The following is a 27864-nucleotide window of genomic DNA, read 5'->3' on the forward strand; positions in this document are numbered from 1 at the left end:
ATTTCTTTTCTCATCAATAATGTGTGCCGCTGTGCTGAACAGACGCTCGCTGTTAACACTTGTGCAGGGTGCGCCAAGATACACACGGGCAACCTCGGCAAGCGCTGGAAAACGGTCCTTATTGACCTGCCAGAAAGCCAAAGGTGGTGCGCTTCGTGCTATCGGTGCCTCACAGAGATAGAATTTAGTCTGCAAGTTTGCAGAATCACAGCTGTCGGGAGCACCCTGTTCCTCCTGAGTATTCAATATTTCGGAATACATGGCCTGCAACGACCCTGCTCGGGCCACTTTGCGGGGAGGCTCTGTGTGCGTTTCTTCGCCTGTCCGTGGTGGGTCTGAAGACACTGTAGGGACAAACGGGGCCAATAATTTAAACGCAGGCCTAACAGTTCTGTACTCGTTATACAGTATACGACAAATTAAACGTTCTATTCTACACTACAGTTCTAACCTGCTTTTGTGGCCAGGACACCGGAAAGCAATGTGCGTGCATGGGTCTTGCAAGCATCGTTTGTGAAGTAACGGTCCTTGTACCTTTCATGACAAAATAAAACATTAGCCTGACATTTATTTATTTGCGGTAAACCTACAGAAAAAAATAGGCTATAAAATAGCCTATGTTACTCACCTGGGATCAAGTACTGTAGCCAGGACGTAGAGAGGCTCAGATTCGATGAGGCTGAATCGCTTTCGGAGAGCTTCCAAAAGTGTTTCTTTCGCCGTCTTAACACCCTGGTCAGTTTCAGCACTTGTCTGGAGCAGACGGGTCAGTGCCATGATGGCTGGAATAACATCCGCTGCCGACGCTGTTGATGAACTGATGTCTCGTGTAAGCTCCTCGAATGGTGTAAGTAGTGACACTATATTTTCCATCAGTTTCCACTGACTGGCGTTGTAGGTGCATGGCAAATCGTAGTCGGCTGCATAGGACAGCAACACGCGTTTCTGCTCGAGGAGACTCTGTAGCATATAAAAAGAGCTATTCCACCTCGTTTCTACATCTTGTTGCAATCTATGCAGAGGTTGACCAAGCTGTTTCTGTATGTCTTGAAGACGCGAATAAGACGAAGACGAATGTTTAAAATGTCCGACAATTCGTCTCCCCATAGCCAGTATGTCACGGATGGCACGCTGTGACAACAGTCCCTCTTTCACGACAAGTTGCAGGCTGTGTGCCATGCAGCCTAAGCTGGGTAGACCAGCATCTCTCATGCCCTTTGCCATATTTTGGGCATTGTCCCGAAGTATCACATGTAGGGGTGGGACGATTAGAAAATGTCATGTCACGATTATCGTGGGCAAAATAATCGCGATCCACGATATTATCGCGAGAATAAAAAAAATTTTGAAAAAGAAAAATTAAAAAAAAAAAAAAAAAAAACTTTAGAATGCCAATAAAACACACTGTAATCACTTTAACTTATATTTTGTTGTATTTTTATATCAATGACAATAAAGACCATTCATTCATTCATTCATAATTCATTACTTCTATTATATACTTTTAATTCATTACTTCAACCATGTCATTATTTTGTTCACTTTTGCACAAGCTGTAATCAAAGATGCTCTGTCTACTTAATGTTAATTCACTGTATGATTTGTTTTTCACGGAGACTATTCTAACGAATTCTATGACATTGAAAATTATTTTTGACTGGATAGGATGCCGTGGCCACACACACCCGTAGTCTATCCGTATCCATTCATTTCAATCCATTTGAGAGCTAGATAAGGACACTTTCGTGACATGAGCTGGGCATGTATACAGTAGGATAGCCTGCACGTTCACACATAGGGCTTTCACACCGGCAGTTCCGAACGCCGGTTCGCGTTCGCGTGTCTGGCGAATGAGCCCGCGTTCGGAACTGCCGGTGTGTAAGCCCTATCAGTGCATCATGATTCATGTTGCTAACGAGCATTCAGATGAATGTCACAGTCACATGTTAACTAACTAGTAAAGCCAGGCTCATTTTACCTGGAGTTCAGAGTACAACGCAGGGTGACGGTCACGGAGGTGCACATGCAAATTGGACGTGTTTGCCCTCGGGGCAGACACTTTCCTCCGGCAAGTTCGGCATGTTGGCTCTTCATCCTGGCGTTCTTGACTTGTGAAGCCAAAGTACTTCCACACATCAGATTTCACTTTTTTATTCGGAGGATACAATGGACACGGGGCCGATGCAGCCATGGTGTATGCTAGCATACTAGTGACTGACTGACAACGCTGACTTGACAGTCACGTGCAGGCTGAACAATCCCGCGAGACAAATTTCTGTGAGGATATTCGCGCGCGGCTCATGTGAGAAATCAAAATTATATTACTATGTATTTATAACATACGATTATGACGATTATTCAACTAATTAAAATTCTCCACGATAAAGTTATCGCGTGTGTTTTTATCGCGATTAACGATAATCACGATAATCGTCCCATCCCTAATCACATGCACTCTGTCTTTCGGGATGTTCCATGACTCCAACATAGTGTTGAATGCACCTGCCAACGCCGCAGCCGTGTGTGAACCTGAAAACTCTTGGGAGTGTAGAACCGCCTGCTTCAGTTCAAAGTTGTCGTTGATCCATTGTGCGGTAAGACTCAGCATGGACATCGGTGACACACTTGAACTCCAAATATCCGAGGTAAAACTAATAGCAGTTACGTTGCTTTGTAGAAGGGTGTTAATGTTGTTATATACGGTCTGGTATAACTCGGGCAAAGCGACGTCGGTGAAGTACTTGCGTCCGGGTATTTTGTACCGCGGATCCAAATGGGTTAACAGCCGTGTGAAACCCGCATCCTGTACCACTGATAGAGGCTGTTCATCTAGCCCAATAAATTCCATTACTGCCTTTGTTATGTCTTTTGCTTTTTTACTATCGCTACGGTATGGCTCGCTGCTTTGAAACGCTGCCAAAACTGTGGGCTGTTTTAGCTTCATAGACGGGCCCGCTGCTGCTGATGTTGCAGCAGCCTTTACCTTCTCATATTCACGAAACTCCGTTACATGACGATTCGTCAAATGTCGTATAAGGTTTGTCGTATTGTACGACTTACTTGACTGTCCTCCACGAGAGATGTCTTGTTTGCAGACGTTGCATATAGCATTTTTCGGATCTTTGGGGGACACTGTGAAAAACTGCCAAACTGACGACATGGCCATGCACGAGTCTGACAGCGGATCCTTCCGCTGCCGCATCGCATTCGCGACTGACGGATCCTTCCGCTGCCGCATTCGCACGTCGGAAAAGTAGAGCAATGCAAAAAAGATCGGTTTTTGCGATCGGCCATTTTTGCCGATCACCGATCGAGTCATTTGGAGTGAAATCGGACGATTTAAATCGGTGGCCGATAAATCGGAGCATCCCTAACGGTAAATAGCCTACTGTAAAAACAACAACAACCTGCAGTCAAATGTGACGTCTGGAGTGAAACTAATGTAATTAGCGTTTGGAAACACCGGTGTGATGAAGGGCGCATGGCGGTTCTTCACATGCTGCACTGGGTTTTATGTCATCGCTTTGATCATGCAAATAATGATAGCCTGTCTGTGTTGCTGTTGAGGTTGAAATGGGTAAGCCATTCATAACTGTAGTGTCAGCTTCAATTCATCATCATGAGGGTCAAAGCTAGACTGAGAGTGCAAGCGGTCCATTTGCGCCTTTTGGGAGCAGGCGTTAACCACACCTCAGGACGTGACTAGGAGAAGTCGGCGATCAAAAAAAGCTGTGGTAGTCATGGAAATGCCTCCCGTTTTCTTTTTTTGGAATAATGCTATTATGTTAAAAACACGATTGGGGTAAAATGGGGGATGGAGGAGGGCATGGGCTTCACAATGGCAGAGTTGTTTTATTATAGTCTCACCTCGCACCCGCGGGCGTCCGTTTGGTATGATGTGTTAAAGTAGTCCTGTGGGATTTGGATAGTTAGTTAGATGGTTGTATAGTTTGACTGAAGCGGTATCTTTTCTACGATAATTATAAGAATATAATAAATGACAGATGAGAAAACGGTCTCCCATCACAGTTATATCCTTTCAGATAATAATAATAATAATAATAATAACTTTAATTTATATAGCGCCTTTCAAAAAGCCCAAGGACGCTTTACAGGGGAATGATCGGACAGACAAAACAGAAAACAAACAAAAGCAAAACTGAAACAATGACTAGGGGCCAAAGGCCTTGGAGAACAGATGAGTTTTGAGGGCTAGTTTGAAGGAGTCCAGGGTGGGGGCGTTGCGGATCACTGTGGGGAGGGAGATACAGTATGTGTAATGAGGGAGATATGTGTACGCCGATAATATGCATGGAACTTTTCCTGGATACATGGTGTACAGGTTTTTCGCCCTTGCTTGCTTGCTTTGCGCCGGTGGTCCTTGGGCCTCCCCTTGGGGGCCCCCGGCTGCCCGGTGTGCTTGGTCTGTTCCGCCGCCGGGTCACCTGCTTGGCCGTCCTTGTGCGGGGCCTTTGTGATCTGTGCTTGCTTGGCTGGGCCGGGTGTGCTGGTGGTGGGGCGGGCTGGGTGTGTGGGGCGGCGGGGGCTCCCCGGGGGGGGGGTGTGGGGGCCCACCGCTGGGTGCTGGTAGGCAAACTGGCTAGTAGTCGCTCTATGTATAGAGGGCTGCAAGGGAATTTTCCTGGCTACATAGTGTACAGGTTTTTACTTTTACTTTTGCCTGCTTGCGGCTCTGTCAGTATTGATTGATTGATTGATTGATTGACTGAGAATGTTCATTATGTGAAGCGCATTGAGTTGCATCTTGTAAGAAATGCGCTATACAAATAAAATTTGATTTGATTTGATATGTGAATGCTGGGAGTAGGGGCTAGGGACAGAGACTATACACAAAACCAAATGTTTCTCAACTGCTTGTTCAGTCAAACCCAAAGGTTTAATCACTTGTGTTTGTTCACATTGTGTAGGTCATCAATATCCGGACCATCTCCCAGCCTCAGAAGCTGAGGAGCATCGCCCAGAAGATCTTGCTGCAGATGAACTGTAAACTTGGGGGAGAGCTGTGGACTGTGAAAATCCCTCTGGTGAGTATGAAACTCGTATTATGCTGGGTGTCCACGAAGGTGACTATGGTAAGATCAATCAATCAGACTGTATTTATACTATAATGCAGGACAAGTAGGTAAAAACAAAGAGATATCAAAAACACAACAAGATAAAAACAGAGAGATATTAAAAACGATATTAAACAAGATAAAGGACAAAGATGTTCTGTAAATATTAAAATATTAGTTTTTCTGTGACAAAAGACGAGACAATAACTGAACGAAAATGCACTGCTCAAAGAAATGAAGGGAACACTTCGAGGATATGCCTCCCCAGATCGTCACTGACACACCAAACCGGTCATGCTGGATGATGTTGCGGGCAGCATAACGTTCGCCACAGCGTCTCCAGGTGCTTTCACGTCTGTCACATGTGCTCAGGGTGAACCTGCTTTCATCTGTGAAGAGAACTGGGCGCCAATGGCGAACCTGCCAGTTCTGGTGTTCTCTGGCAAATGCCAATCGAGCTGCATGGTGCTGGACGTCCCACTAGAGGACGTCTGGTCCTCATGCCACCCTCATGGAATCTGTTTCTATTTGGTCAGAAACATGCACATGAGTAGCCAGCTGGAGGTCATTTTGTAGGGCTCTGGCAGGGCTCCTCCTGTTCTTCCTCACATAAAGGAGCAGATACCGGTCCTGCTGCTGGGTTAGCCCTGTCCAGCTCTCCTTGTGTAATGGCCCATCTCCCGGGTATCTCCTCTACGCTCTTGAGACTGCTGAGAGACACAGCAAACCTTCTTGCAGGGCTTAAAGTTCTCCGGCACGGTGCCGGATTTCCGGCGCGGGGGAATTTTGAGCAAAATAAATAAATAAAATCACATGCTTTTTGTTTACATCGTAATTTAAAGAGTCATCTTCAGCAAAGAGACAGTTCCGCCTACCAATGGTATCACATTGCTCAAGCCAACCAACGACTTCTAGCCAATCGGAGGCAGAGTAGTGGGGCGGGCCTTAAGAAGTTTGAATGAGTGTAATGTTAGCTTGTAGAGACGTTCGCTTTTAGCAGCCCGCTATCTCGCTAACTTTAGTAAGAGTCTATTAAAATGGAAGCCAAGTTTCTTAAACCTGGCGAAGACACAGCTATACTAGAACGAGGAGTAAGGAATAAATGGCGCTGGGCATGGATAGAGGAGAGTAGCAGGGTTTTTCCTGCATAGAGAACTATGAGGCGGCTGCCTCCGTCCCAGCTCTCGACAAAACTCTGACAGTCGTATTTTCTACAAGCTTCATTTCTAACTGCAATTGCGGCATTGCGCCGACGTGGTGGCGGGGGCGCTGTTTCACAAATAAGTTAGCTTTCGCGTTTGCTAGCGAAACAGCTGATAGTTGATGTTGACTGCTCAAGGAGTATACATATTTGAAAGTACAGAATGCCTGAGAGCCTTATATTGCATTATATTACATTATATTTTGAATGGTCATCTGGTGCCTGAATATTGTGTTTTCCTTTACATATATAATGACATTTCCACCATAAATTGATGGAGAAAGGGCACAAATTGGTGCATATCAATTCACCAGAATGCAAGAAATTAAGTGTTTGATGTTTAAGGACCCCCAGACAGCCCTGCTTCATGGGTCCCCCCCGATGTCAAACACCACTGGTACCACCTCCCCAGGAAAAACCCTGAGTAGTGACGGGAAGCCTTATGGGACGTGGTGCCAAGAAGGAGAATATAAGTGATAGTGGCTTAATAAGTAATCAGTTTGTTCTTTTAAAGACATGTATATATTTTATTCTGTATTGTTATAGTGATAGTGGCTTAATAAGTGATGCAATCAGTTTGGCCTTTTAAAGACATCTAAATATATTATTTTATTTTGTATTGAGTATAAAACAGTATTATGAATGAATGAATGAATGGTCTTTATTGTCATTAATACAGTACAGGTACCATACAACGAAATTTAGGAGGGGGGGCTCCCCTGGTGCTTGGAAAAAGACTAAAAACACGAGGGCCAAGGGTAAAATAAAAAAGGGAAAAGAGCTGGTTACATAAATAAAGGCTATGTACACCATCTACTATACTACTATACATAGGTGAAAGTGGGCCGGAACGGTCCGGTGCTGCGTTCCGGCAAGACTTTCTGTGCCGGAACGCCGTTGGGGGAAGAGATGCAGCTGCCTGTCAATCAAAATCCGATTGCTGCAGAGTGCAGAAGCAATCACGATTCACGATCCATAATTTCCAACAAGGAAACACATGGCTGATGTTATGTTTCGTTGCGTCTATTTTAATACCTTTGAAAAGGACATGTTAACCCGCTTTACAGTAGACCCGACGCGACGCGACGTGGTTGGGTGGGCAGCACTGGGCACTGAGACAGTCCGACCGGGATTACAGTCGCGCCGTATGGAAGCATATAGTGGACCTAATTCAAATGTTAATGCAATTTGAGATTGCATTTGTATGTTCCACTTTTGCATGCATTCTTTCAGACAATATTCAAATTCAAATGCAATTCTAATGATTTGCATTTTCATTTTCATGTACCTGATGTGCACATTCGCTGTCAATATTAAAATGATAATGCAAAGCCATTTGACATTTAATTTTCAAAGTCATGCGCTGCTTTGTAGCTGACAAAATTCAAAAGTTCATTCTAATGTGAAAATTACTATGCAATCCCAAAATAGCATATTCATTTGCCACTTTTGCCTGTGTTATTTGAGTCAATATTCAAATTGTAATGCAATAATGTGATACGCAATTGCATTTATATGTTCTAGGAAACACATCCGCTCATTAGAATTGCATTTGAATTTGAATATTGTCTGAAAGAATGCATGCAAAAGTGGAACATGCAAATGCAATCTCAAATTGCATTAACATTTGAATTTAGTCCACTATATGCTTCCATAAGCAAGCCGTGTTGCCAGATTGGGCTACTTTTGTTCACACTGGACGGGTGGATTCGGCAGCTTTTAGACTGGTTGGGCTGGAAATTGTCAATTCCATCTGGCAACCCTGGTAACAAAATATGTGCATACGTATCTGGTAGCCTACTGGTACTTTCAAATCGCATCATATTATTATTATTATTATTATTAATAATAATAATAATTACAATTTACAATACAAATACAACAATTGGGGGGTCCCTCAAAGAAAATGTGGGCGCACTGCGTGCGCACAACATCAACCTCCAAGGCTTGATTCTGACCCAGGAAAAACCCTGGTATGTACTGTATAACATGATAGCCATCTATGCACTGTATAAGATGATGACCAAGGGTCTTTCTGCTGCTGACCAAGGGGTTGAGTTCACTTGATGAGGCCCAATTTTGTTTTAGACTCTGTAGGCTACTGTATTTGTTTATTAAGATATATTATCTGAATTTATTATCTGAATTTCTCTTGTTTTATCAAATGTTCCAATTATTTTCATTTCTTGTGCTGGTTTAAAATTGCAGGAAACTAGCACAAATAATTGTGTGGGAGAGAGGGGCCGCCGCTACCAAAACGTGCACCGTTTTGGGTCGCTCCACCACCAAAAACTCTCACTCCAAACTTTTGGTGAAACATGGCAGCCCTAAAGTGTTTCTAATTTCGACACCAACACCACGATGTGTGTGTTCAGGGATGCATGAAGCTGGGGGCAGGAGGAGAACAATATGAAACGATGAAGGTTGGGGTAGTAGCCTATAGTTCCTGTAAGAAACTCAAACCACTTTCACCCCTGCTACTATACAATAAAACACTGTGCTGTACTCTATGCTATAAATATCCTAACTTTTCCTATATCTGAACCTTATGTACACAAGGGTTGTCATATTGCACATAGTATTGTTGCACATTCATTTAAAGTATTAATGCATTTTAACATTGAGACATATATTTTGTATTGACTATAAAATAGTATTAATGCATTTAAACATTGAGACAAGAAGCTGTCTTCTGTACCCGCTCTCCCAATATCTCAAACTGTGACCCCCCTCCCCAAGAAAAAGTTTCAGGCACAGGATTTTTTCCCATTTTAAGCCCTGTTCTTGCGACGGCATGTATGGATGTGCCATCCTAGAGGAGCTGGACTACCTGTGCAACCTGAATGGGCTGCAGGTACCGCGTCATGCTACCAGTAGTGACAAGGTCACTAGCAAAATGCAAAACAAGAGAAAGATCTGTCAGGAAGGATAAGGAGAGAGAATTGGTCTATGGCCACCACCTGCAAAACCATTTCCTTTCTGGGGGTTGTCTTGCTGTTGCCTCTCCTGTCCACCTGTTGTCGCTTTCATTTGCACCTAAGCAGGTGAAGTTGATTAACAATCGTTTACGCTTCCTAACTAGACAGATCGATCCCAGAAGTTTAATTGACTTGGTGTTATACTGTGATGATTAAGTGTTCCCTTAGTTTTTTGGAGCAGTGTACATTTTCATATTGTTTGATTAAGACAAGATGAGACAATTATCTCTGAGACTAAAATCAGACTAAACAGACTGGAGAGGTGACGGTGTTTGCTTGGTTCAATCAAAATCATGCATGATATATAAGCAGCATTGTAAGAATTGTAATTTTGCAATGTTGTTATGGATGGCAGTTAATACCAAGCCGACATTACATTACATTTTGGACATTTAGCAGATGCCTTATACAAAGCGACTTGCAACAAGTAGTTGTAAGTAAGTGAATCATCTTTACATCAGTCATCATAATAAAAACAAATCTATGCTAGGACCAGGGGCCATTGGCAGTCACAATGCTAGAAGAACTACTACTACTTATTTCAGTAGAGAAACTGTACAGGGGGGTAGTAGGGATGAAGAGGTCTTTAGGAGGGACAGTCAATATGTAGGCTTAAGAGATGGGTCAGTCTACGGCGGAAGATATGTAGTGATAATAAAATAAATAAATGAAAAATAAATCAATCATAGATGCAAACAGGCACGCTTATAACTTTATGTGCCATGTGCAGGGGTGTCATTTTCTTATTTGGTTGTTGGGAAGACGATCATGTGAATGAATGAATGAATCTTTTTATTTCTAACATGATTTAAAATAATAAAAGAACAAATAACTAATACGAAGAGTACAGACCTATTAATTTTGGAAAGGGAGTAGGATGAAGCCTAAGCTTATCATGTCCTACCCCTATCCGTCACTTTCAAGTGAGAACAATTATACTTAAATTATATAATCCAGTTAATTAATTCATAAATGTCAGTATCAACCGTACTAATAATATTTCATTCATAATATTGAAACAACACAAAATAAATAAATAAACATAATTTTCCATTATTAATACTGAAACAACACAAAATAAATAATATGTATGTGATAGGATTTATGTTAGTAGGACAAGCTATATGTTATATGTAGACATGGAAGTCAGTGATTTATGTTTCCTCTGGGCTAATGAGCCAATACATATGTGACTAAAATGAAATGAGATCAAATTGGCCCATAGATATCGATTATTTTTGACAATCGACTTAATAATTATCCAAACTGAATTTTACTATTCAATCACATAAAACAAAGAATATTCATGCAACAGAATTTACATTTACAGTTTGCAGCCTGAAGAAGGGAAGTTAAGTTAGTGTCATAGAATGTTCCCTTCACTCAGCAGCTGTGGTCTGGGTGGGGACCTCCTTCCCCCTGACCAGAGGCAGGGCCTGAGGAGCAGGTGACCAGGGTGTGCTGCCACTAGGGCGTACTAGGGCGTGCTGCCACTAGGGCGTACTAGGGCGTGCTGCCACTAGGGCGTACTAGGGTGTGCTGCCACTAGGGCGTACTAGGGTGTGCTGCCACTAGGGCGTACTAGGGTGTGCTGCCACTAGGGCGTACTAGGGCGTGCTGCCACTAGGGTGTACTAGGGTGTGCTGCCACTAGGGCGTACTAGGGTGTGCTGCCACTAGGGCGTACTAGGGTGTGCTGCCACTAGGGCGTGCTGCCACTAGGGTGTGCTGCCACTAGGGCAGCGGTTCCCAACCTATGGGCCGCGGCCCACTGGTGGTCCGCGAGAGTACTGCAAGTGGGCCGCCAAATCATGGGCAAAAAAAATGTTTTTATTGACGTTTTTGTTACAAAAACTTTTAATTTTAAAAAGAAAAAAAATCTTGGATTGAACAGCCTTGATCGTATTGTGTGTGGTGTGCGCCGATATTTACACTAGGGTGGGCTGCCACTAGGGCGTACTAGGGTGTGCTGCCACTAGGGCGTACTAGGGTGTGCTGCCACTAGGGCGTACTAGGGTGTGCTGCCACTAGGATGAATGAATGAATGAATGAATGGTCTTTATTGTCATTGCTATAGTACAGGTACCAAACAACGAAATTTAGGAGGGGTGGCTCCCCTGGTGCTAGGAAAGAAAAAAAAAGGAAAAAAAACAAGAAGGGAAGGAGCTGGTTTACATAAATAAAGGCTATGTACACTATCCACTATACTATACTGTACAGATAGACGACTAGGGTTGTCATATTGCACATAGTGTTATTGCACATTCATTTAAAGTGTCGCAGTTTGCAGGCTTGAAATGTACATATTTGTGCCTCAGCACTACACCTGATTTTTTCAATCCAGCAGCTGCCATCAATCCGTCCAGACTGTCCAGGGCCCAGAACCTAGGTCTTTGCTGTGTTCAGGGCCTGGATGGCCCTGGGGTAGAAGCTGTGCTTCAGTCTGTTTGTCCTTGCGGCCATGGTCCTGTACCGCCTTTTCGAGGGCAGCCGGGCAAAGTGTTCGTACCCAGGGTGGGTTGGGTCTCTGGAGATCTTGGAGGCCTTCCTGAGACAGCGTGTGTTGTACAGCTCTTCCAGAGAGGGGAGGGGGGCGCCGGTGATCTTCTGGGCTGTTCTCACGACTCTCTGTAGCGCATTTCTCTCCGCGGTTGTGCAGCTGGAGAACCAGTTGCAGATGCCGTAGGTGAGGATGCTCTCCACTGCGCCGCGGTAGAAGGCCACCATTATCTCCTGCTTGATGTGTTCCTTCCTGAGGACTCTCAGGAAGTAGAGCCGCTGTTGTGCCTTCTTGATGGTGGCTGCTGTGTTGTTCTTCCAGGACAGGTCATCCTGTATGTGCACCCCCAGGAATCGGAGGGCTGAGACTCTCTCCACGCTCTCTCCATCGATGAGCAGGGGCTGGACCTCAGACTTTTTCCTCCTGAAGTCCACGATGATTTCCTGGGTCTTTGACTTGTTCAGCAGCAGGTTGTTAACCTTGCACAGCCTAGGGCGTACTAGGGCGTGCTGCCACTAGGGTGTGCTGCCACTAGGGCGTACTAAGGTGTGCTGCCACTAGGGCGTGCTGCCACTAGGGTGTGCTGCCACTAGGGCATACTAGGGCGTACTAAAGCGTGCTGCCACTAGGGCGTGCTGCCACTAAGGTGTGCTGCCACTAGGGCGTACTAAACCGTGCTGCCACTAGGGTGTGCTGCCACTAGGGCGTACTAGGGTGTGCTGCCACTAGGGTGTGCTCCCACTAGGGTGTACTAAAGCGTGCTGCCACTAGGCTGCAGAACAGACTGTCCTGCCACCGTGGTGCCTGGTGGCTCGGACTGGAATAATATTGCTGAAAGTTTGACTACATTCTGGATGAGCTGGAGAGCTTTGCTGCTTTGCTGCAAGGCACAAACTTAATTCCAGATTCACCCCAGTCTGACGTCATCCATGTGTTGTTGTTTGTAATGAAAAATCTATATTTTAAAGTGAAGGAGTTTTCTCAATAGAAACACCTGATGGTGATCGGGGTTGACGTCCACCACGACACCAGCAAGAAGAACCGGTCCGTCATGGGCTTTGTCGCAAGCCAGAACAGGTAAATAGGATATAACTTAATTGTCCGATTCAAGCCGGAAAATGTTATTTGTTCTTACTTAAGACATAATCATATTGACCCATACAAAGGATACAACATATCTAGGAACATACACAATTACTTTTGCCTTTATGTAAATTATGTTTTTACAAGCCATTGACATTCTCCTCAAATGACATAGCTACACACTAAGGGTAGTGAATGCAATTAAAATGGTTAAGAAAGCCCTTCAGACTTATTTGTGACAGCAACTGGTAGTAGGTAGTCGTGGGGATTACTCAGCGAATCCACTGCATTGCAATATTTTGGCGAGTGCGTCATTGATTTCCAACAACGTTGAAATTGATTTACATTTTTCCAGAATAAAATTCCGAACATTTTGCCGGTTGTCGAGTTGTTCCTGCGTTCACCAGCTGCCGTCACATGTTGACATTGTCTCCTAACCTTCCTCTCACAGCCTGATGACCAAGTGGTACTCCCAAGTGACATTCCAGAAGCCCAACGAGGAGATCATCGATGGATTCAGGGAGTGCCTGCTGGCTGCGCTGGAGAAGTACTACGAGGTAACCATCACAAAGTCTCATGGAAGTCAGTGTTTGTGTATGATAATAATAATTATGTATAGAAAACTAGTTGGGTTTTTCTCGCTTAATTTCCTAGCATAAATGCCTGATGCAGTATTTACTTTATAATCTTAGAAGTGTCATTTGTCTATATGCTCATGGCGGGAGGAGGGGTGCTCTGGCATGGTTCTACAACCATAGTAGCCGCATGTGGCTGGAAAGACAACGGTAAGCAATAGCACACGCGGCGTTAACAAGGAGGACAGGGAAGGATAGAAGCCATCGATGCTGGCCAGCTTATTGATAAAAAAAGATGCCAGAAGTGAAAGCTGCCATTACTTTGCTTATAGAGCAAAGTATTGGTGTGCATACATATAATAAACTTGACTCACAATCCTTATTATAGCGTGTGTACAATGAGTACATTGCCTTTGGAAGAGAAGTTGGAGATAAAACGTTTAGGGCCACACATAAAGTGACCCGTACATCCAAAGAGGAATGGTTTGACAAACAGAGACGGCTAACGGTTAGCACCTCGAAACATGTACTGCTCTGTTTCCCGTGTATGCTATTGGTGGAGATGTCATGCCAGATTATGTCCGCCTGCCAAATAAAAAAATAGCATGCTAGCAGGTGTTTTCATATAAAATGGCCATGCCAACATAAAAGCTATGGCTGACTAGTGAGCCCGTATCAACCTTAATGCTATTCAAGTGCAATAAGACTAGATAAGTGCATAGCAATGGCATTCGAAAAATATTGATTACATCAGACGGACACTATTTGGCCAGGTCAGACTTAATCTGGCATGACAGAGACTCTGTTTGGCCATTGGATGTATTCAAAGACATGAAACATCTGTCAGAAGAACAGAAGCATGAAAGCTCTGCGTCCGATCTGAATAGTGCCATAGATGGTGCATATCGCCATAGCATCGCGGAGCACAACAAACAGACCTAGGAGAATGTGTATGTTCTGGGCTGTATGTTCATAGACCTCCCTGTTAATTAGCCTAGCCTACTTTGCGTGTGTTAATGCTTTGGCTTTTGTAGTGTGTTAAAGCCTCTGCTCTGATGATATTTGACATTTAAAGAAATACAATTGATAAAAACGTTCCTACATGTTAACAATGTGCTCCATGCTTGTATTTCGATAAAGCATGCGAATTATTGAAGATATAAAATATGAAAATAAAACACTGAAGAATAGATGACGGGTCAAATTTAAGACATTTATTCCCCCATAATTATTTCGGTCATGGACATGATCGAACAAACTCATACATGTGGTCACGTGACTTACACAACTTAACATTACGTTATGTCTGACTCCAAAAGACATTTCATGGTTAATAATGATTGACAATGCTTTGCTCATCCCTATGTGACAGACTCGATCATATCGGATCCTAGATTCCATTAAGAATACTCAAAATGCTATTTCACCATGCCCTCACGTTAAGATAAATCGGCTTGAGTAAGTTTACACTCAGGCCAGTAGCTGAAACTGCTGACTCTCTCCGTCTCATTAACAATGCATGTGAACATTAGACATTGATGGTAAACTCTGTGATAACCTGGTCATGATGATGTTGTGCTGTTTTAACAGAAAATTTGAATAATTAATCAACAAAATATAATAACCAACGTAATAGTTTCAAAGCAACATGTGACTAAGTTTTAACCATGCATTAACGTGCGTCAAGAACACACAGGAGAATGGTGCCCGCGACAGGCCTAACCCAAAACTCCAAGAATAACGCTGTCCCTCAATTTAAATATAATTTCCAAACAAGGACAAGGTGTGAGATACATTACACATAGGGGTGGCCAGGGTGTGATTTCCTCAGCCACATTACAATCGCAAAGGAATTGACAAATGGTGTGGGTGTGACTTCTTCAGGATGTCCGCCAGGCTCATTCAACTGCAAATAGTTAGACACATTGACATCGACGATGACGCCCAAAATCCCTCTCCAAAGACACGTGTCTGTCTCGTCTTTTTACTTTGTTGCAACCTCAATGTAGCGTTCTATCGCGCTGAAGCATATGAAGCGTACTCAGATCAAATCTTTCTGCTCCCTGGTACTCACAGCGCAGCCCCATGGCATATGCCTACCGTAGACTACCTTTATTTTTTGTGGGCCACACAGTCGTCATCCAAAACTTCCCTTCCTGAAATGCCATGCTAAAATCGCCCACTGCATACACTAATGCAGTGTTTCTCAACCCTCTCCTCGGGGCGCCCCAGCCGCTCCACATATTTGATCTGTTCCACCACCAGCACACCTGATTCAACTAATCAAGTCCAAAGCAATTATGATTTGGACTTGATTAGTTGAATCAGGAGTGCTGGTGGTGGAACAGATCAAATATGTGGAGCGGCTGGGGCGCCCCGAGGAGAGGGTTGAGAAACACTGCACTAATGCACTTCATTTTTTTTTCTGCCAGGTGAATCACAATTTCCCAGAGAAGATTGTGGTGTACCGGGACGGCGTCTCGGACGGCCAGCTGAAGGCGGTGGAGCTCTACGAGATCCCACAGCTGCTCAAGTGCTTCGAGATGTTCCCCAACTACGAGCCCAAGCTCGTCTTCATCGTGGTCAAGAAACGCATCAACACCACACTGTACTCCTGCTCCGGAGACCGCTTTGGTACCGCCCCACCCGGGACCGTACTAGACCACACCGTCACCAACAGGGAATGGTTGGTCCTGTTCCCTTTCCCCAGCAGTGGCTGCTAGCAGCTATTAGAGAGAGTCTTTCTTCCCTACTTACTTTTGGCTGCTCGCACCTATTGTAGAGAGTCACTTACTTTTGGCGGATGAACTTAATGTAGTTCGCTCTGGATAAGGACGTCCGCCTAATAACTGGAACGTCAGGCTGATTTGCACTGAGAACAAGACCGCATGCACTGTTTCTATTATTACTTTTATATTAGATGTTATACTTTTTTCTGTCATACTTTTTTAAGTCCGCCTTCTCATATATCACAACATGTTATTATTCTCCAGGGTGGACTTCTTCCTGATGGCACATGTGATCCGACACGGCTGTGGCCTCCCCACCCACTACATCATCATCTACAACACGGCCGATCTCAGTCCAGACCACCTGCAGAGGTAATGGAACCAGTTGGCGGTTGGAGAAATAACGGTTTTCACTTATTAGTTATGGATGATGTCATAGGTTGGTGGATGAAGTGGGTACGTTTGTTGTCGCCGAATTAACATCATACAACCCTTGGGTCTCATGCCAGGCTGACCTTCAAGATGTGCCACCTGTACTGGAATTGGCCCGGAACCATCCGTGTGCCAGCGCCATGCATGTATGCCCACAAATTGGCGTACCTGTCAGGCCAGTACCTACACACGGTGCCAGGGAGACAGCTGGCAGACAAGCTCTACTTCCTCTGATCTATGCCTCTAGCCAGCGGCCCCCACCCACCACAGTCAATACAACAAACGGATCACAAGTTCTGTTGAGCCGATGTTAAAATAATGTCTTTCCTGTTCGTCTTTTTTGTCAGACAATTTTTGGTTGTTTTCTTTGCTCCGCTCTCAGTGCTGTTAAAAAACCTTAATTCTTTTATATAAAGAATATATTCTTTTATTTTTTTACTTTAAAAAAAAGCAGCAGCGTCTCTATTTTTTTACTTTAAATTGCACTGAAAAATTGCACATACTGTATTGCACTGAAAAATTGCATTTTTGTTTGTTTTTACTTGGAGTTCGGTTGCTCACTGCTCTTGCAAATTAAAAAGTTTTCTTAGATCCGGCTTGGCTTTGGTCTGTTATTTCGGCTCTGGAAAAACGCAGCTCAGTGCTGTAATATGACATTGGAACATTCGACATCCTTCCTGCTTACATATATCCATATAAGACCAGGGTAGATGTCTCTACCCAATGTCTAATCATTAAGTAACCAGAAATCAGCTGAAAAGGACTCGGGCTTCCTACTGAATCCAAACATTGAGGGTTGTGAAAGGGAAAGTGGGTGGCATTGTACAGCAGCATATGTATACAAGGCAGGCTATAGCTACGACAGTCTCCCATTAACACAGAAAACCTTTTTGTCTTCACATAAATAAGAGTATTGTACGTTGTTTATCGCTCAATAAAATCGATTGCAAAAAAGAGAACCCGACCAGGGTGTCATGATTGCATAACCGGAAGCATAGATGACTTTCACAGGAAATGTAACTGGGCTATTATTGTTGCCAGAGAGCTGCGAAAATGGCGGTGTCTCGTCGCTGCTCGCAACAACAACAGCAGGGTACCCTGCAATCTCCGCCACGAAACAGCACTCTGTCGGCCAGTCCTCCGAGGTATGGAGATCTCTCCGGCCTCGCCTGATCCTCCAGCCCCGGCCCTGGGTGGGAGCAGCGCCAGCTCCGCCACCACCACCCCCGGCGGGGGGAGCAGCAGCGTCTCCAGCCCCGGGTCGGGAGGCACCAGCCCCGGGGACAGCGGCGGCGGGGGGGTCGGCGGGGCTTTCAGGGAGCTGTTCGAGGCCTGCCGGAACGGAGATGTGTCTCGGGTGAAAAGACTAGTCGACACTATGTGCCCATATTCACACACACCTGCGAGCGCAACTGTGTTCACAACTGTGTACACACACACACACACACACACACCTACAAACACACGCACACATGCGCCTAGAAGACAGGATGCATTTTTACATTTCAACTTAGCAGACACACACACTGTATGTCTCTGTCTGTCTGTCTGTCTATCTCTTTCTCTCTCTCTCTCTCTCTCTCTCTCTCTCTCTCTCTCTCTCTCTCTCTCTGGACACTTCTTTCCTACAGGTCGGTCAACTAGACCTACATTCACCTGGAGAGAGGTGCAGAACTTTCCACACACCTAGAATATATAGGATGCATTTTTACATTTCAACCATTTAACACAGACACAAACACACCTTTTAGCACACACACACACACACGCGAGCACAACTGTGTTTGCAACGGTGTACACACACACGCGGCTAGAATAGATGGGATTTTTACATTTCAACCATTTAGCAGACACACACACACACACCTGTGAGCACAACTGTGTTTCCAACCATGTTAACACACAGACACACACCTCCAAACACAGACATCTATTGTCTACTACCATCACCTCCGTGATGTCTCTACCACCACCACCTCTCTGATGTCTAGCACCACCTCCTCAAGCCCAGTTTACGCTCCTGCGTAAAATCGACGGCGTAGCTTGCGTAGGCCCGCGTAGCCTTGCGTAGCCTACGGAGAGGGTTGACGCGCACCTCTCCAAAAATGTAAGTACGCGTCAGGAAAGCACGTCTGGGACGTGGAGGTCGGAGAGAACACAGCGTGGGTCCTCGGCATAGCCAAAGAGTCCGTCCAGAGGAAAGAGAAAGTCTCCTCTGTCCTGAAGAACGGTTACCTGTCTGTGTACTTTTACCATAAAATTTACTTTGCAGGAACGTCCCCCCTGACAAGGCTGAGGCCTCAGAGAATCAGAGTGCAGTTGGACTGGGATAGGGGCAGGGTGTCTTTCTATGATCCATCTGACAACACACACATCTACACTTTCAAACATACCTTTTCTGAGAGGGTTTTCCCCTATTTCTGGGTCGGCTGTAAGCAGAGTCCTTTGAAGATTGAACCACTAGAGATCACTGTGAGAGCTGGAGAGTTCAGCTGAGAAATATACTACTTTGTGTAAATGTCATCTCTGCTATAAAATCAATGCTATAGTCTCTGCCTGTCTGTCTGTGAACTTTAGTTGTTTGTAAATCCTTCCCTGTGCTGTTTTTCCTGCCCTGTTTGAGATGTTGGCTTTTATGTATTGTGATACTGTGATTATCTTTTGTTTTCATGTTTGATTGACTTTGCGAAAAACACAATGCAATCTCAAAAATGCAATCAAAAATGCTTAAATATGTAAACATATATAAATATGCCATTGGAAATAGCCTATAGTATATCATATATTCTCCTTCTCCTGTCTTGATTTAGTTTTGTATAGCTGTTTGTGATATGAATGTGAAGTCAAGAGAAACTGATGACTAAAACATTCAGGCCTTATCTGCTGTTCAACTGACACCAATAGAGAATCTTCTGAAGGTCTGAAGTTGAAATAGGAATTGTTTTGACGAATTGAATAAACTTGGAAATGATTGAATTAATGGTGCCTTTTACTCTTAATTATTCATCCGAAATGTTAAAAGCTGAAAAGGTTGCAGCACAAGCCCCGAATCTTTTCTACTGGTGTAGCCTACTGCTTGCAACCTAGCCTACTTTAAAAGCTTGGGCTGAACCATGTCAGACTACTAGATCGTATATCCAGCGACAGAAATTCGGGGTTTGACACAACCTGTCCCGCCATGGAAGTTTGTCTGGGATTAATTATTGAATTAAAAATTGCATCATATTTATTTGAATTGAAATACTTAGCGTGGTGTAGCCTATCCTACCCCTGGACAGCTACGGTTGAAATTCGAGTTCATGTCACTGCGCGTAAAATAGTGAGCGGGACAGGACAGACACGACGAAAGAACACACAGAAAGGTATGTAAAATATTAATTAGTGCAATTCAATTAGACATATGACTATTGTAACTACAAACAACGTATTTACTGTAACTATAGGCTACTGTATATGAACAGCAATACGATAAGATAATAGGCCTAGCCTAGCCTACAGTGTTTTGGGTATAATTACGTCCACGTTTAGATTGCAATGCATGCAACATTTCCATCGAAATTTAGGGATATTTGAATCCGGTTGTTTTTGTGTAAACAGGTATTATAATGTTTAACTGGAGGGTATGGTAACTTTGCCAACGTGTCATTTTATTCTAGGATATTGAAGATGAGTGACCTTTCAAGGAAGGCAAAGAAGAGAAAGAAGGAACAAGCCACTCCGGCCACAGAGGCCCTCCCAAACTATCCCCAGGTCCGCTTCGTGACCCCCTCCGACTGCTGCTAGAGATCCCCTCACAAACCAACACCAGCCTCCCAGTGTGGGATGCTATGCATTCCCAACAGGTGGACATCGTTTGGACTGTGACACCGTACAGTATCAACGTCCACTTCACTCCTCTCCTCGCAAAGTCAGCGCAGACCCAAAGTAAAAGCAATACCTTGAGTACACCCCAGATGTCAGTCCTGCCCCCAGACCTTAGCCAGCCTCATATAATCATCCAACCCTTACCTCAACAAATGAGCTCTACCCAGCCCCAAAGCACCCCCAGTGCTGTGCTAGTCCTCACCTTCCCTCAATACACCTCCCAGCCTGGAGGGGTCACCGCTGTACCTCATCAGCCCCAAAACATGACCCCGAGCCCCCTCAAATGCACCTCTCTCATCCTCCCCGTGCCTCTCATCATCACCCAGCCCCAGCCCGTTTCCAAGCCTACAACAACACCAGCCAAGAGAGGCAGTTCCGTGTCCTCCTCCAATCAGCCCCAGCCAAGCCCCGCTAAGCCCTCGTCTTTTCCTCCCAAACCACCGATCTGTCGGCCCTTCCACACCAATGGAATGCCTGTTCAGATCTGCGTGCGCTTCCTCGCAGGCCTCTGCCGGACAGGAAGGAAGTGCAAGCAGCATCACACCCCCTACCCCTTCCACTGGCAGCTGTGGTGCTTGGAGAGTCACCAGTGGGTGGACTTGTCCCCGTGCTCACAGCTGAGGATGGAGAGGGTGTACTGTGATGTCGACAGAGACTGGATTTACATCAATGAAGGGTGAGGGCAGAATCGTTCTCTATTCTCTCCCTTTTTTTTTCTTTTTTTACCGTAATTAACCTTTTTTTCATGTGTTTTTGTTTTTGTTTGTTTGTTAGGATAGTAGTTGTAACCAGGGAGTAGCTGAAAAGGACTGTATAATTTAGGAAGGGGCTGGTTATCTAACTAAGGGAGCTAAATAGGCAGTATAGGAGGATACAGGCAGGGGGCGACAGCAAACCGTTAGACTAGCAGTTAATGTCGTTAGCATTAGCAAGGGAACTAGCATTAGCATTAGCCTTCAAACAACTAGCATTAGCATTGGAGCTACAAACAACTAGCATTAGCATTGGAGCTACAAACAACTAGCATTAGCATTGGAGCTACAAACAACTAACACACGGTATTACATATGAACAACACATTTATTACACCTGACGGTTGTATACATCCCCATATATACATTCCCTCCCGGCCGGCCACACACACACTCAATCACTCACTGATAGTCTCTGGCCTGAACAGGCTGATAGTCCAGGGCTGTGGTGCGCGTTGAGGCCTGGTTGAATGGCATGTGCGTCGATGAAGTTTAGCCGACGAAAGGGGGGGGGACGTAGCAACACGGAGGGAAAGGTCCGTCTTCGTGGTCTACCACGAGGTGAAGGGCCCAAGTCCCGTGGTCCGCGTCGAAGCTCCGCTGGAGTCAGTGTTTGCTCGTGGAGGCGACGATTATGTCCAGCTGGCGTCCCGCTTGGTCCAACGCTGAACAGCCGGCCGCTGGCAAGGCGGTCCAACGGGAACACAACTAAACGGGCTACACTGGTACACTCAATAATCACTTTTGGTGGTCCGCTTCAGCACGGGGTGCGTGTTACGGAATCCGCCATCTTAAATTGACTTCGTTGCTTCTCTCTCGTTACTCGCTCGTTCTGATTCTCCCCACACACTGACTGACTCCGCCCTTCCGTCTCTTATATACACCACCGAACGTAGCATCCGGGTCACGGACACACCCCGGATATACTACGTCATCAACATATGCATAAACATTACAAGAATAATACATACCCTTCACGAAACGTATATAATTGTATAGAAAATAACAAAGGAAATACTAGGGGCAAAAATAGGGCTGGTTTGGGGAAACTAAACTGGCACTAAACTGTGGGCCTTCACAACAGCCGCCCCATGAAACCCTCGGTTTCAGTTAACTAAGAAGGCACACTGGCTAGGCTGCTCTAGCAGCGTGAAGTAGGAGGTGATAGTGTCGACCACTCTGCCTGTCTGCCAGGCGGCGCGCGGAAGGGACTGGTCCATCCCCAGTACCACGGCACCTTCGGACATCTTGTCTCTCTCCCTCAGCAGAATCTTCTGCTTCTCCTCCTTCTCCAGGGCGCGGATGTGCTCCTCGAAGCAGATCAGAGCGTCTTCCTTGTCCATGTTCTCCAGCGCCTCGTACTCAACGAAGGTGGGGTTGTCCAGCAGGTACTGCTGGGCCTCGGACCAGGTGGTGCAGTGGGTGACGTTGGCCATGTTGTCCAGAATGCTCGTCAGCGCCTCACAGTTCCTCTTCCTGAGCTGCTTGGCTTGTTCCTTCTCCTTCTTAGCCTTGTAGGCCTTAAACGCTTGCTTCTTCTCACTCAGCTTGGGCAGGGCGCTGTAGAGTGGGTCGTTGATGATCATTCTCATGGCTTGCTCCCATGACTCGTTGGATGAAACACCCTTCTCCTTCAGAAGCTCTTGGAAGGCCTGCTTGGCCTCCTCTTTTGGGTTCCACTTGTACGTTCTCTTCGCCAACTCCGGCCTTTCCTCCTTGGAGGCGTCTACCATACGGGCTGAGACTTCCATGGCTGACGTGTACTCGACGGAGTTGACGGGTGCGTCAATGCTGACCTCGGCCACGTGAGGGTGCATGGCCACCTGCAGGTGTTCCTCGGCAACAGCTGTTGCCGCCATGGCACGGTAGCGCCACCACCGGGACTCCTTAGTCTGGGAGTTGTAGTAGTAAGGCTTCCCATCCAGAGACTTATGCTCTGTCCACAGAGACTTCTTCCTCGGTTGGTCATCCTGTGGTGAACCATTTGTGGTACTAACTGTTCCAGGTGCACTGGCAGCAATAGATTCCACTCCAGGCGGTCCGGTTGGTTGGTTTGCTTCTTCGGTTCGGACATGGAGGGATGACGTAGCTCTCCCGTCCCTCTCTCTCCACTCGGTAGCGCCTTGGAGGGCCCACCCAAGCGCAGTCTTAACAGCCATCGGGCAGCCTCGTGGTCCTCTCAGCGGAGGACGGAGCGACACGATCAGTTCAGCGTTGTCCGAGCCGATGAGAAGGGTTGGCTCCGCTCCTTCTATCGGATGTAGGTCTACTCCCCGTAGGTGGGGATATCTTGCGCGTAACCTCTCCAGGGGGTAGTCGTAGCGGGAGAGCGCTAGCTGGTCGGCGGTGAAGACATTCTGAAGCCGATGTCTATCCGACGGCCGCCCCGCCGGGGAGATAGAGAAGTTGATTCTCGCCCCGGTGACCTCTTTAAGGTCGCGACGTATCGTGCGCAGAGTCAGCTTCTCCGCAGTCCCTTGGAGCCCCAACTGGCGCACTGCCCCCTGGAGAAGGATGGTCCGTTCCGACCCGTCGTCTAGAACGGCGTACGTGTCGTACACAGCGTTGTTGTGGTGAAGTCGGACCTTCACCACCTTCAGTAGAACCTTGGAGCCGCTGCTCTGTGGCGAGTCTAGGTAGTAGACAGGGGTTTCCTCTTCCGGTGCGCGACCGGACCTAGGGCTTCTGTTGCCCTCCGTGGACCTGGCGAGGGAGACCTCGTGTAGGATGTGGAGGTGGACCTCCTCACAGCGGTTGCACTTCCTCTTCAAGGTGCAGTTCTTCGCCAGATGGTCGCGCCCACAGTTCCAGCACCTCTTGTGCTCCTCGAGCCACCTCTGCTTGGCCTCGGTACTCAGGTTGTTGAAGTCACTGCACTCATTGAACCAGTGCTCGCTGGGGCAGTACGGACATGGCGGTGGACCTCTCCGTCCCTTTTGAGGGGGTTGAGAGGAATCCTTTCCCTCAGGTCGGGTGGTCCTCTCTCTCCGAGGCTCCTCCTCCGTGTGCAGCACTCCTACTGGGCGTCCTCTGTTCGAGCTCGGCCCGTCCCAGCGGTCTCCCTTCTCCCTCTCCTTCTTTGGCTCAGCGTAACCCATGGCGTCTACGTTGGTGTCATGCACTTCCTCCAGTAGGAACTCCGCGAAGGCAGCCATGCTCAGACCCAACTTCTCGGGGTTACGAACGCGCTGCTGTCGCCGGAACCTCTCCTGCCGGAAGCGTGGGATCTTGCGGAGCAGCCGCTCTACGTTGGAGGTGCTGTTGATCTCGCTGGCGCCAGCTGGGCCCTGCGTCTTCAGCATCCCAACCAAGGTGTGCACGCGGAGCGCGAAGTCATCCAGCGCCCGGTCATCCTTGATGGGGGCCTGCTGTTCGAGGGCTTGCAGTTCAGCAAGGGCGTGGTTCCAGGGACGACCGTAGCGGGCATCCAAGTCAGCGAGCGCTCTGGTGTAAGGTGTCGGTGCGGAGGCATGGGCCAGTACCATGTTGTGGGCTCTGGGGTTCCTCACATGCTGAAGGAGAATCGCATATTTGTAGGACTCGGAGCAGGAGTTGTCCAAGAGCGTGTCTAGGCAGATGCGTAGCTCCACATACTGGCTCCTGTCCTCGTCCTTGAAGAAAGGGAACTTGGGTCCCTCCACCTGGGGGAACATCCTGTAGTGGATCATCGGTGCTGGAGTGACGGTCTGGGTGTCCGGCCTGCATGCATTTTGGTGCACTGGAGGACCTAGGGGTGTGCTACGCTCTTGGGGGATGGCTCCCCTCCCGGGCAGCGACGCTGGCTCCCTCTGGGCCGCGTAGCGGTCGGGTCCCTGGTCCTCTTCCTTCCAGGTGGTCAGCTGGGCCTGTAGTTGGACAGTCATGGCGGGGGTCATGGAGCCATCGGCGGGGGGTTCAGGAGATGGCACTCGAGAGGGCCGTGCGGATGATACTCTGGAGCTACGGGCCGACGGAGTTCTGCTGAGGCACACGTCGCGCATGGTCTGCATCATTTCCGCCATCTTCTCTGCGTGCAGTTGCTCTCTCGCCATCTGCCTCTCCGCCGCGCGTTCCGCCCCCTCCATCTGGAGGCGCTCGCGCTCGTACTGGATGCGTTCCCTCTCGAACGCCTCCTGGCGCTGCCTCTCCGCCGCACGTTCCGCTCCGTTCATCTGGAGGCGTTCCCTCTCGGACGCCTCCTGGCGCTGTCTCTCCGTCTGGAGGCGGTCGCGCTCCATCTGGAAGCGTTCACGTTCTAGCGCCTCCTGGCGCTGTCTCTCCGCCGCGCGTTCCGCTCCGTTCATCTGGAGGCGTTCGCGTTCTAGAGCCTCCTGGCGCTGGAGGCGTTCACGCTCGAACTGGAGTCGTTCCCGCTCTAACGCCGTCTCGGCCTGTTGGCGCTCCCGCTCTAACGCCATCTCGGCCTGTTGGCGCATATATTCGGACAGCGCGGCACTACTCCCTCTGGAGTGCAGGCTATCCGCCCCAGAGGCAGAACTGCCCACGGAAGCCCTGGACCGGTAGGAAGCCACTGAGCGGCAGGAGCTAGGTCTCGAGCGCGCCGTACTGGGAGGCAGATCGTTAAGGCTGAGGCCCTCCCTCTTCCGCCCGCAGGCGCTGTCGGACCGGGCCTCTCCTTCCTGTTCTTCCGTTTCCACGGCAAAACCCTGCGGTTCTGCCATCTCATCCTCAGGCTGGTGCTCTTTGAGGGCTGTCTCAGTGCTAGCCACCCGCGCGCCGGCGGACACCTCGGCCTCTCCGACCACTGTATCCCGTGGAGTGCGCTCCTCGCTACCACTCGGTGAGCTTTCGAGCTCAAGCTCATACTCCTGTAACCTCGGAGGCAACCGCGGGACTCTCTGTGGTCGTGGCTCTGGCTCAGGGGGCGGAGAAGGGGGGGTAACTGTCTGGTCTGGTTGGCTGCGCTCAGCCATGCTATCACTACACTACCAATCCGGCTCGAAGGACCAATTGTAACCAGGGAGTAGCTGAAAAGGACTGTATAATTTAGGAAGGGGCTGGTTATCTAACTAAGGGAGCTAAATAGGCAGTATAGGAGGATACAGGCAGGGGGCGACAGCAAACCGTTAGACTAGCAGTTAATGTCGTTAGCATTAGCAAGGGAACTAGCATTAGCATTAGCCTTCAAACAACTAGCATTAGCATTGGAGCTACAAACAACTAGCATTAGCATTGGAGCTACAAACAACTAGCATTAGCATTGGAGCTACAAACAACTAACACACGGTATTACATATGAACAACACATTTATTACACCTGACGGTTGTATACATCCCCATATATACATTCCCTCCCGGCCGGCCACACACACACTCAATCACTCACTGATAGTCTCTGGCCTGAACAGGCTGATAGTCCAGGGCTGTGGTGCGCGTTGAGGCCTGGTTGAATGGCATGTGCGTCGATGAAGTTTAGCCGACGAAAGGGGGGGGGACGTAGCAACACGGAGGGAAAGGTCCGTCTTCGTGGTCTACCACGAGGTGAAGGGCCCAAGTCCCGTGGTCCGCGTCGAAGCTCCGCTGGAGTCAGTGTTTGCTCGTGGAGGCGACGATTATGTCCAGCTGGCGTCCCGCTTGGTCCAACGCTGAACAGCCGGCCGCTGGCAAGGCGGTCCAACGGGAACACAACTAAACGGGCTACACTGGTACACTCAATAATCACTTTTGGTGGTCCGCTTCAGCACGGGGTGCGTGTTACGGAATCCGCCATCTTAAATTGACTTCGTTGCTTCTCTCTCGTTACTCGCTCGTTCTGATTCTCCCCACACACTGACTGACTCCGCCCTTCCGTCTCTTATATACACCACCGAACGTAGCATCCGGGTCACGGACACACCCCGGATATACTACGTCATCAACATATGCATAAACATTACAAGAATAATACATACCCTTCACGAAACGTATATAATTGTATAGAAAATAACAAAGGAAATACTAGGGGCAAAAATAGGGCTGGTTTGGGGAAACTAAACTGGCACTAAACTGTGGGCCTTCACAACAGTAGTAGTGCATTCATGTTTTTGTTTTTTTACGCATCACACCACAGCTCACAAAAGAATGGATTTTGTTCTGGTATGTTCTTTTCCAGAGATGATCCAGATCCAGTCTTCTTCTCCCTGGACTTTGACAAAATGGCGTTGGGGGTGGGAAGTAAGAAGTACGACGGAGCCAGACGGCTGTCCAACACCACTGACCCAGCCAGGAACCCCCACCTCCAGGCTCCACACCACGTGGCACATGTACTGGCGGAGCAGCCACGAGTGGCAGGAGTACAGAGAAGTAATCGCACGATTGGATTGTGGTTATTTATTGTTTTTCGGTGCATTTAACGACAGGTTATTATATATATATATATATGTGACAGTCAGCTGGTGAAACCGTGAACAAGTCGCCAACCAATCAAAATGACTTTTATTTTGAAAATGTAAATAGATTGAAAAATCGAACATCGAAAATCAATGACACACTCGCTAGTCAAGCCAAAATATTGCAATGCAATGGATTCGGTGAGTTATCCCCACTACTATTATGTGACACGTCCTAAACGTCCTAATGCTTTGGTCCTCATATCGGCAACCAATCGAAATGTTCAGACTTTTCTTTTGAAACAGGGAATTACGCTTCAACGTTGTTGAGAATCACAACACAAACTCGCTAGTCAAGCCAAAATGCT

At 47.1% G+C, this 27864-nt stretch overlaps 1 protein-coding gene across 1 annotated transcript in view; it reads left to right on the forward strand.

Moving 5' to 3' along the window:
• LOC308163921 (piwi-like protein 2) overlaps window positions 1-16806 on the forward strand; it is a gene marked incomplete at both ends in the record, with an annotated part of 29941 nt that extends 13135 nt beyond the window's left edge. Inside the window, 6 exons of the mRNA XM_080538095.1 lie at window positions 4929-5045; window positions 12742-12830; window positions 13288-13393; window positions 15844-16097; window positions 16405-16512; window positions 16650-16806. Coding sequence (XP_080394221.1) covers window positions 4929-5045; window positions 12742-12830; window positions 13288-13393; window positions 15844-16097; window positions 16405-16512; window positions 16650-16806 — 831 coding nt within the window. The remainder of the gene's footprint in view (window positions 1-4928; window positions 5046-12741; window positions 12831-13287; window positions 13394-15843; window positions 16098-16404; window positions 16513-16649) is intronic.
• Between the last annotated feature and the right edge of the window lie 11058 nt (window positions 16807-27864).

This window comes from Nansenia antarctica (assembly GCF_963989245.1).
Source record: "Nansenia antarctica genome assembly, chromosome: 8".
NCBI lineage: Eukaryota > Metazoa > Chordata > Actinopteri > Argentiniformes > Microstomatidae > Nansenia > Nansenia antarctica.